The sequence below is a fragment of the Charadrius vociferus genome, unplaced genomic scaffold (genome assembly GCF_000708025.1).
Source record: "Charadrius vociferus isolate BGI_N301 unplaced genomic scaffold, ASM70802v2 scaffold326, whole genome shotgun sequence".
NCBI classification, from domain to species: domain Eukaryota; kingdom Metazoa; phylum Chordata; class Aves; order Charadriiformes; family Charadriidae; genus Charadrius; species Charadrius vociferus.
Window position 1 is genome coordinate 2,702,046 of NW_009649062.1, and position 11,355 is coordinate 2,713,400.

General features: G+C 37.9%; 1 protein-coding gene across 1 annotated transcript in view; it reads left to right on the plus strand.

The window, feature by feature from the left end:
* Positions 1-113: 113 nt before the first annotated feature.
* CHFR (checkpoint with forkhead and ring finger domains, E3 ubiquitin protein ligase) overlaps positions 114-11,355 on the plus strand; it is a 22,206-nt gene continuing 10,964 nt past the window's right edge. Inside the window, exons 1-5 of the mRNA XM_009888140.1 lie at positions 114-249; positions 2,313-2,412; positions 9,061-9,170; positions 10,971-11,030; positions 11,184-11,350. Coding sequence (XP_009886442.1) covers positions 114-249; positions 2,313-2,412; positions 9,061-9,170; positions 10,971-11,030; positions 11,184-11,350 — 573 coding nt within the window. The remainder of the gene's footprint in view (positions 250-2,312; positions 2,413-9,060; positions 9,171-10,970; positions 11,031-11,183; positions 11,351-11,355) is intronic.

Genomic DNA, 11,355 nt, shown 5'->3' on the forward strand with positions numbered 1-11,355 from the left:
GGGGGGGCTGCCGGCGCCGACCGAGCCCTCTCCTCCCCCTTCCCCCTGCCTGGGTTCTGTGTGATGGTGGGGTTTGGGTTCGCTTTGTTTGTTTTTGTCAGATGTGAATCCAAATGGAGCACTCGGAAGGAGGCGAGCAGAGCCAGCAGCAGCAGCAGCCCTGGGGGAAGCTGATCCGGCTGGGTGCTGATGAGGCAGAGCCGCACGTCTTGCTGCTGAAAAGAGAATGGACAATTGGTCGGAAGAAAGGTGGGACAGGGACACGCTGCGCTGGTGTAGGGTGGTGGTCAGGGGACATTACTGATACTCTCTACTGGCCTTTAAAACATTGGAAGATGGACTGAAACTAGTTGGGTTTGTTGTTTCCAACTGTTGGAGGTGCTTGCCAGGTGGTCCTTTGCGCCTAATTTACATCTTGGCTCTGTGTGGAGAGGAAGTTTTACACTGACCTTTTCTTTTTTACCAACTTGCGCATATTTAAAAGCGAATATGTCTTTTAGGTTGTCTGTGACAGTTTGTACAAACACGATTGTTGATTCAGAAGGGTTGCTGTGTGTCAGTCCTGTTTATGTTCTCATTTTGTTTCTGTGGTTAAAATAAGTTGGAACTGTAATGCAAAATGCTTGTGCTTCACAGAAAAGAGAACGCCCACATAAAAGCCCTTAATTCTTCTGGCCATATAAAGATTGCTAACAAGCACTGAAAGTTTCTCTGAGAGTGGATTTGAAAGCTCTATTCTCAGAGTCTAGGGCTATTATTACTTGCCTTTATTTTAAAGGATTTAATGCTTACTGTATTTAAAACTATCATCACAGTGTTTTAATTTTTTTTTACTTTGCCCTCACAGCACTAATTTTCAGTTTCCTGTTCATCAGTTCAAGCTATTGGACTGACCAGTCACATTCTGTAAATAGTCTCGAACAAACACCAGATGCTATAGCTCTATGAGAAATTCAGATTATGTATTACAGGAAAAATGTTTTGCCTTTTTACATTTGGTAATATACATTTAGATGGATTATCATTATCTAAGCTGTAGGTAAATTCTTCAGATTGAGGTCCTATTGAGGGTTATCTTGCAGAAAAATATGATTTTTTGCATGTTCTGTTGCTTCCATAATTGTTTGCTAATGGATTGCTAAAATAAGTGGTTACAAGAATACTAATCTTTGGGTCATACATATTACTTAGAAAATCTTCAGGAGCAGTAGAAATGCTTGTTTAGGGCATTTTGACCTTCCTGCTCCCGTATGAAAGTCCAGCTCCGTAGAATAGAATGGAAATGTTGGCATGCTCCTGAATAAAATGTAGTCTACTCGCTGTCAGTGGGCTTCCTAGTGTCACAAATTGTGTTGCAGTAGTTAACTTTGTAGGTGTTGATTGCTCCTTGACTATTTGCAGTAGACTAGGGATAAACTGTCACCGGCATATGTAGTGGCTGTTACTACCCTTCTGGATACATTATTCTTGCAGGCTGAGATACAGTGGACCTACAGTGTGAATAGGTGGAAGTGAATCATGTTTGTTAATTATAACTTTTGTGTGAGTAAGTACTTTGAGTCATTTGTGAGAAAGATTAGTGTCTTATACAGAGAACCTTGAGCATTGCCTTGAACATTCAAAGTTAAAATGAGGTAAAAATACCAGATATTCTCAGAGCCCTGGAGTTGTAGATAGGAAGGTTTCTGCGTGTCAGCGTTGTCATTACACTTCTCCTGCATATACCTAGATCTTAGTCCTGGATTTTTAGTCTTCCTTCAGCTTTATTAACATAACAGTGCTGTCAACAGAGGTGAGAAAAATTTTCCTGTTTAAAAAGAAATAAAAGAAAAAGACTTTAACATAGAATAGTGATACTCTCTTATTTGTCAGCTGTTATTTCCTACTACTTCCCCCCAATATACTGGGATAAAGCAGAAGTTAAATCCAGTGAAACAGTGTTAGAATGATGTGGAGAAAGAGCTGGGTGCTCTGTGATGTGTGACTCTAGAATTTAGATTGAACACTTCAAATATGTGTGAATTTATCTCTGTATCACTCTAGAACAGAGTAATTGTGATTTGATTTCCACCTGTCAGGGAAATGTCTTGAAATGGTTGAAATAAGCTTATATCAGCACGTGGAGCTATCTCACTGCTTGTATTTATGTTTCACATACTAGACTGTGTTGCTGCCTATGTGCCAGTAGAAGTTTTGAACTATTGCAGATGTACATGAGTCAGTTTGTTGTGCATTTATAGCCATGTAGAATGCTGATCTGTCTGTGTAATGTGTATTTTTAAGCACACTGGAAAATCTGCTTTCTTTTTAAGGTTGTGACTTATCTTTCCCTGGCAACAAGTTGGTGTCTGGAGATCACTGTAAAATAGTAGTAGATGAAGAATCTGGTCAAGTGTCATTGGAAGATACAAGGTTTGTTCTTCTGTCAACTTCTACTCTTATCTTCTTTTTAGTCTGTGGAGTAAAATCTTGTGTATTGCTCAAGGCATCGATAGTAAATCCTTCTCTTTTTTGTTTCTTTTTTTTTTTCCCTTCTTTTACATTTAGTGTTAGGGGGTGACTCTTTCTAAATATTTTTTTCTCTACAAAGGAATCATAGTCTACTGGATGAAAAATACTGTTGATGTAATAGTTCTGTAGCATATTTCTTTAGACTTGTGAAGAAAGTGATGCCAGCATTCTTAAAAGCTCAAAGCATGAGTGTGGCTCCTTTCAGGCACTTTTGTAGGGAAGAAAATACCTGCCGTGATGATCTCAAAGCATAAAATAAATGTGGAGTAAAAATCTTTATTCGTTATACCTCTTTCTGGAATCAAAGTATCAGTAGTCTATATACCGTAGGTACCATAGTAGTCTAGCACTTGTGGTGGGCATGTCAGATGGAGATTGGAGCCTATTCAATTAATGTGATCATAAAAGACGTTTGCTAGATTTCTACTTTTGATATTTCAGTTTTGTTTTCTTTTGTTTAACCAGAATGATTACTTTTTCTTCTGGGTGTTTCTGTGTTAAGTTAGGGGTGTGAGAACTAGGCCCTTAATGTAGAAAGATTTAAGCACATACTTCACTGGAACTACTCTTAAAAAGCTAAGCTAATTTAATGCAAGTACTTTTAGTATATAAAGTTAATTACATACTTCTTCACTTACTATACTGGTGAGGCTATTTCCTGTAGAGTTCTAAGGCTACTGTGGGAGTACAAATAGCACTGCAGGGGTTGTGGGTGGTTTCCAATGGATTTTAGTTTGTTTTCTAGTCTCCTTTATGAAAATTGAGATAGGAATTTGAATGGAACGGTGTTTCTTAGGAGGAGATTGTAACCCTCTTCAAATTTTCATCTGCTTCATTTTTCACAGCATTTTTTTTTTGTCTGATGGCAGAAAGCTTCTGGTTTATTACATTTCAAGAACTCTGTGACATTTTAAAATGCTTCTGTAAACCATGTTCTTTTTCTGCCAGGTTCTTACAGTCAGTAAAGAAATAATATTTTTCTGCCAGTTCCCCCCGTTTTTCATGTCTGGAAGGCATTTTACCCAAAGACGAAGACGACACTTCAAAATATATTGATGTACTTACATAAAGAGGAAATTTCACATTTGAGGTTATGAAGGGTATCATGCTGAATCCCTGTTCCAACATCCAAGAATGCAATTAAATATATTGTTCTGGTAGCTTAGGGTTAGTATCAAATACGTGCTAAGCTTTTGGCAAAAATCCCTCTAAGAATATTCCGAAAAACCTTTGAACTGTCTAATTGAATGGCATGTACATTGGGGGGGGGCACTGGCAGAATGCATGAGCTTTAGTTGACGTTTTTCTTTTAGCAGAATTCTTGCACTTCTGCTCCTTTTCTGCCTCTTGATCAATTAGTAGCTATGTTGCTATTAAAAGGAGTTTTTTTTCAGGGTGAGGAACTTTCCTCCAGAAATTTACATGGGTTATGCATTCCTCTTTATTTCCTCGAGTAAAACCATATGTATAGAATTATACAGGTTGGAAGAGACCTCAGGAGGTCACTTAGTTCAAACTCTGTCAAAGATGGGCCACCACTGGGTTTGGACTAGGTTGTTCAGGCTTTCTCTAGTCAGGTCTTGAAATCCTCCAAGGACAGGTTTTCTGTAGCCTCTCAGGCCCTTATGCCAGACCTTAATTATCCTCGTAGTCGTTTGGTTTTTTGTTTGTTTGGTTGGTTTTGGTTTTTTTTTTTTTTCCCTTGCAGCCTGTTTGAATCTTCCTTGTTTCAATTTATGACCTTTGTCACTGTCCTGGCCCAAACCACAACGGTCACCTCAGTAAAGAACCTGTCTCCTCTGTCTTGGTAACTTCCTCATAGGTACTACTTCTCCCAGGCAAAACAAGCCCCTTTGCCTCCTAGCCCTGTGACCGTGTCAGTGGCTCTCCACTGGACTCGCTCAAGTTTATCAAGACCAACCTTGTACTAGGTGACCTCAAATGTAATATTTTAGATGTGGAGTAATGAGTTCCAAGTAAAGGGGAATAATAATCACTTTGCTTGAGTTTCTGACTACACCCCTGTTCATACAGCCAAGTGTGCTGTAGGCCTTCATCGCTGCCAGGGCATGCTGCTGACTTATGCCTAGGCATAAGTCCAAGGTGTATGATCTTATGCTTATTCATAAGATCCGCCAAGAACCCTTGCTGGTTGGTCTCTAGCCTGTACTATTGCAGGTGGTTATTCCATCCCAGGTGCAGGACTTAGTGTTTGTCCTCACTGAATGTCATGAGCCCATTCCTCTAGCTTGCTTAAGTGCCTCTGAATGGCAGCCCAGCTCTGCCCCTGCTTTGATGTCATCCACAAGCTTGATGAGGGTGTATTTCCTCTTCACTTCTAGGTTGTAGGTAAATAAAATAAACAGGGTAAGTCCCTGTGTAGATCGTTAGAAGGTTTATACTCCCAGAAGCTGTAGGATGGAATACGAAATTTTTGGGAAAAATATCAGGCCTAGTTAGGATGTCTAGGAAATGGGTTGTAATTTTCATTCTCCAATGTTATCCCAAATTTCAAGACGTTTCAAACGACAGACGAGGCCATGTTTGCCCATCATGGCAGTCTCAGAGTGTAGCTCTAAATGTAAGCTTAAGAAACCATCCCTAGTTTCAGTTGCATGTAGCTGGTAGAATTAGTTTAGACCAATATCATGGTAATACAAGCTAAAGCAATTGTAAATGATGCAGAAACATTCGTCCTTTTTTTTTTTTTTTTTTCCCCCTACACATGCACACACCCCCTTCCCCCTGAGGCAGAAGGTGCAGCCAGCTGAAAACTAGCAACGCCAAATTAAAGTTAATTTTCTATATGATATATGCATGGAAAGGTGGGGCTTGTTACGATGGTATTGTAATAGAAAGGCTGAACCTATGGAGTACTACCAACTAGCTGCTTATGCATGTTACACTTCTATGTATCTAACAAAAAAGAATAAGATCCTTTATGTGTTCTGCTTGCGTGTGAGTTGGTATGAAGTGTGGCTGCTATTTGCTGAATCAAGAGACTAAACAGGTTGATCTGACTACTTGCAGAAGACTATTCTTCTGGGTCTTCCAAGGTTTATGCCGAGTATCAGATGAGCTCCAAAAAATCAAGCAGACTGAGAGAAGAAGATTTTTGAATGTTTGAGTTGGCAATACAGATTCCCAGAGTCATAGAAAAATACTGCAACATCAGCGTTTTCTTCTCTGAAGTGGAAAATAGTTTGGAAACATTGCTGTGGTCAAGCTCAGATTTTTCTGGTGAAGAGGAATGCATTGAAGGAGGCAGCTAGTGTGGGACAGTAGAACTGAGTGGGCTTGTTTCTGTATTGTAGCTAAACCAGAGAGTATCATCAAACAGCCAACACTTAGTTTTTATCTCCATGGTAGCATAATGAGTTCTTGGGTCTATTTTGGAAAGAATTACCATAAATTTGCAGGTGAAAGAAAATGTGTAGAGAACTCAAAATCATTGAGTAAATAGAAGTTTGGAAATAACAAAACCCAAGAGTTAGCAAATAGTACAATAAAATATTCACAGACTTGCCCTTTTTTCGGGTGTGTTTCTGCTTGATTTTTCCAAACCATGCACAAGTTGCTTTATACTGCTTGAAAGAAAACAAATAATACGAGCTGACCTGACACAGTGGAGGCAGTAGTTGACTTGTCCTAAGTAAAAGCAATTATAAGATTCTCCATTTTGAAAAAGAAATTTTAAAGGTAACTAAGGTGGTTTGTTTTTTTTTTTTTTAAACCTCCTCTTGTTGTCTTCTAGACTTTTTTTTAAGGATTCTAAGCAGTAAGTGACGTTACAGAGCAGGAAGCTATTTGCACAAGGCTGACACTCGTGACAGGCAAGCAGATGTCCCCTTTCTGTGGGTAAATCGGGGGCTGATCTTCAGCTGACACTGGTGTTCTTTCTGCTACTAAATTCTCCTCACCCTACCAGTCAAAACTATTTCTGTGAACATTAAAAGAATGGAGTCTGACACAGGACAGAAGAGATTCTCTAACTTAATAGGATTCAAGACTCATTCCAGTTTACAGTTCAGGATAATATACATTTAAATAGCAGATAACTATTAAAACTATTAACCCAGAAGCTTTACTGTAAATTACATTGTTTTCCTGGATGGACGCTAGTAATTACTGAGAACTAACAGACTGGCATTTTTCTCGGAAGGATACCAAAGTAGTTTATAACACACAGATAATTCACTTACTTCAAAAGTAAGCTTGTTCTGAGTGAAATGTAGCTGTTCACATGAATTCTGCGCAACAGTTGGGATTGGGAAGTACAGGTAATGTATAGTTCATTAATCAAACTGTAGAGTCATCAACCCCATTGGAATTGAGTCAAGGCCTGACTTTTTTTCTTCCACTTTTTAGAAAAGTGACATTGGGACCTTTTGTGACATTGTTTCACAGTGCAGACAATTTATATCCAAGAGCACCGTTTTTCTTCACCACCTCAAAAATTATACAGCCAGTTGGTATCAATTCAATATTAAGTCTTAATGAATGGCCTTCATATTTGGGATTCTCGTTGTGCTTTCTACTTATTTTATGGGAACTTACTTTAATTTGAAACATCAGAGGAATGTACAAATATCATAGTTTATCTTGTGTGTTTGGTTAAAAAATGCCCACTACATTAATCCGATATGTCACCATATCTGTTAAATGCCTCATTCTGAATCCTGAAACTGGAAATGAAAGACTAATACAATTATCTGAGGGACCTGGATATTTTTTTCCCCCTTTGATTATTGGCTGAGGTACAAATGCAACTACTTGAGTTTGCTAACATATTTAAAGAAAAGCTTATGTTTTTCTGTGTTAAGTGGTATCAGTTTATTCCTACTTCATTTTGGGTCCGTGGATGCCAAGTAATTTGTTAGTCAGCTCTCATTGAAGTCTGTAGAACTGTGCAGAACTGAAAAGATATGGCTATTTGTAGTCAGTTTGACAATTAGGGTCTTGAGAAGCTATTTCTGCAGCTCGCCTTGTGAGATCAAGCACGAGTGGTTACTAGATGTGTAGTGATTTTTATTTTTTTTCTTTTTCCAAGAATACATGCTTTTAGTGATGGCTCTGTTCTGCTGGTTCTTTGGTGCTCATGTCTTTCAGGCTAGTCAATATCTGTATGCCTGAGGTGTAAAAGGCAAGCTTAAAATGGTTTGCTTGCTTATAGGAGAAGCCTGAATATGCTTTCATGGAGCAAATATCCATGTGACCCCAAGATTTTTGTTTGTTTCTTGATGTTTAGAGTAGCATTTTTATTTTTCTTTATCTTGTTATTTATGTTGGATTAGTTGATTCAACCATGTAGATAGTGAAAGTAGGTGCAGAGGACAGAGCAAGAACTGGTACCTTGAACAAGACTTGCTGTAGTGGTTCAAAAGGGCTTTCTTTTCCTTTTGACTTTTTAATGCTTTTGACTCTGTGTCCAAGCAGGGCAACAGTAGGAAGGTCTAGTTTTCTTTCTCTGTTCATTTTACTAAGTGGCAAGAGGTTTTTTTTCAGGTTTATTTTTAAAAGGAAAATAATGAGAAGGGAATGTGCTTCTTTCTAAATAACCAGAGAAACTGGTCTGTTTGAGGAAGGCTATGTTGTGTCCTGGGCACAAGTGGTGACCTCCAGGAGGTGGCAGCAGAGGCTTGCTGTTATTTCGTGCAGCAGCTTGCTTTGCTGAGGGAAAGAAGTAGATTTTCTGTTCTTTTATATTTGGCACTAATTGCTGAGAATTTGAATGGCAGAAGTCTGAAATTCTAGAATGCTGCAGCTCTGAAAGAGGCTTATTGCAACAGAGCTGAAATTATTCAATGCTTGAATAACTTGACTCGGTTATAAAACTTTAATAGCCTGTGTATAAAACATCACCCATAGTGAAGAAGCAGAGATACCTCCGTTAATCATCAATGCTCTGCATTTTCCTCTTCCTCTCCCTCAATTTAATTTCTTCCATAAATCTTGGAGTTTTTACCAATATCAAAATAATACATTCCAAGTCATCTTTTAATTACGTATAACTGTTTTCTCACCTTACTAACTTCTCGCTTTTCAGTTGCAGACAGTCTAACCTTAGAATTTTATTTTTTTTTTAATATTTGAAGCAAGAGAGGAGAAAAATTAATGCTATATAACATCCCCAACTATGGGAAAAGTTCCTTCATCGCAAAATGTCTTAGGAGATTCCTAGTGTTAATTGTAAAACATAACCTAGAGCTTTTAAAATGTAACTCCCATTGCCCTTTCCTGTTTTATATTTAGAGTGGAGATTATTGTACAGAAACAATTATCTAATTCGTTTGAGACATTGGCAAATGTCAGGGATCTTTTGTTAGATCTGTCAGCTGCCATCCCTTAGTAGCTGCAAATGAGCTTTGAAGCTCTAGTAGCCCTGCACTTCTTTGGGACATATTTTTTATTTGTTTCTGAATGTTTGGTGTTTTTTGATCCTGGCTTAAATTTTATTTTTTCTTCATTGAAAGTATCTTGTGGTTTCCCTTCCTGCTCCTATGTAATTATGAAAACATTTATGCTGTTATCTTTTCTTTCTCTTTACAGTACTAATGGAACAGTAATTAATAAACTGAAAGTGGTGAAGAAGCAGACATACCCTTTACAGACTGGGGATGTGATCTATGTTGTTTACAGAAAAAATGAGCCAGAGAACAGTAAGTAAATGATATTTTTTTAAATGGCATACTTAGTCATTTTTTGAGTCATGAGAGAAAAGAAGTATCAGTACAATTAAAACAGAATTACCCAATTTTAAGACAAATAATTTGTTAACGTTTAAAAACAAGTCTCTGTAGAAGACATCATGGATGTGCCAGTTCTTACAGAGTCTGAGCAACTGTCGGAAATTGAAATGTGCCTAGAAGTAGTTTTGGAAGAACTAATGCATGGAAAGGTAACTAATGAGGTCCTGATCCCATGCCTGATGTGTCTTTTAGAAGTCAAATTGCTGGGGTAGTTAGTGATACTTTATATATCACATTGAAGCAATTTTTGGCACCAGAATGAAAGTCTGCAAAAGCTTTTTCGTTTGTGTTGTCTTGGTTTTTTGGTGTGTGTGTGTGTGTGTGTGTGGTTTTTTAAAGGGGAAGAGGCAAAATGGAGGGGAGGTGGGGAAAGCCCTAGAGTGAAAGTAGAATTAGTAAACCTAGAAAAATATTTGTGTGGCCTTAAAGAATAATCAGGCCTCACATGCCTATAATTCTTTTCAGGATGATGTGGCTGAAGTAGCATAATTAAGTTTAAAAATAAATAAATAAATAATGGGGGTCCTTCTGTACTGGGAGATAGGAGGGTGTACACACATTTACAGCATAGTATTTAATGTAAAACGCAAGACTGTATTTACAATTTTCATACAGTAATAGACATATGAACTGTTAATCTAACAAATTCTAGATTTACACATACTGACTACTGAAATACTTCCTTTATGAAGTTGCTGTTAATTTATATACAGATAGATCAGAACAATTTATGCTGTCTGATGTAAATGTTACAAGAGGCAGTGATAAGCACTATTTGTCTGTATGGCTTGTTTATCTCACAAATCCCTTCTAAGATGGCACTATTGCAGTTGATGCTACTTGGAAGAACTCACTTATGTGAATTTTCCAGGTACTTTGTAAAGAACTGAACCACTTATTTCTGTTTGGGTTAACAAGTTTATGCATTACCAAGCCTCCAGTTTTGCTTTTTCAGCTTCTCCATCTTCAAAGACAGAGAGAGAATTTAGATTTGGCATGCCTATTTGGACATTCTGGAGTAGTTCTGAAGGAGACAATACTCTTAACTTTTGATCGGAAAAAGGGTTGCTACAAACTAAGAGAGTCTTATTATTTGCTTCTAGGGGGCTGGAGATGGAAAAAAAAAAACAACCAAACTAGCAAGTTAGGGGAATCTTTGGAACTGTATTAGGTTGAAGTAGGATGGAGACGAAAGGGATATTATCCAGTTGGTTTTATTAATGGGCACTAAATTAGTTTCTGGGTGAAACTTATGGCATGTCTTAACCTGTATTTTTGAAAGTTCATGTATCTCACAAAGGAATGAAATAAAATTGATCGAAAAAGTTGAGAAGTGAACTCAGAAATAATAAGCTTCTTTGAAGAACTTTCATTGAAATATCAGTAAAAATACAGTTTGTTCTGACACAGAGCAGATTTTCGGTTTAAGAAATGATTAAGCCTCTGGTTCCATGGCTGGCACAAGTTAAACGTCACACAAAAGCTGCTCTGCCTGGTTTCCTTAGAAGAAAAGATCTTGCTGTGCTGTTCCTAATTGCCTCCTAAGTAGGAGTATTAACATTGTACTATAGAGGTGACCCGTCATTTGCCTCTTCCGTGGTCAGATACTTTGGGGAAGCAGCCGCTTGTGAATAGAAGCTGTTTATGTGAGATTGAGGTTAGTGAATTTTTGTTTAAAGATTCTAACCAATATTTCTTAATCTCTTTCAGATGTTGCTTATCTTTATGAATCCTTAAACACAAAACACGATGCAACTCAAGAACCAGTAGGTAAGGAAGTAGTTCAAGATCCATGAAGAGGAGCTAAGCTCCAATCACTAATGTAACCCCCTTGAGAGGGTTTGATTCCTTGGAATTTTGAAGCCATGATATGGTGACTGTCACACGGATCTTTTTCTTTCCTTTCCCCCCTTCCAACTGTAGAAGTTAATGTAGAAAACCAATGCCATGCGACCAAAGATACCTCAAGTACAGGAAGAAGTAATGATGAGACCCAAATTACCTCATCACTGTCAGCTACTCAGTCTTGCTATGAGGAACCACAGCCATCTACTTCTACATCTAACCTCTTTAATGCTTCTTCTACCTCTCTTAT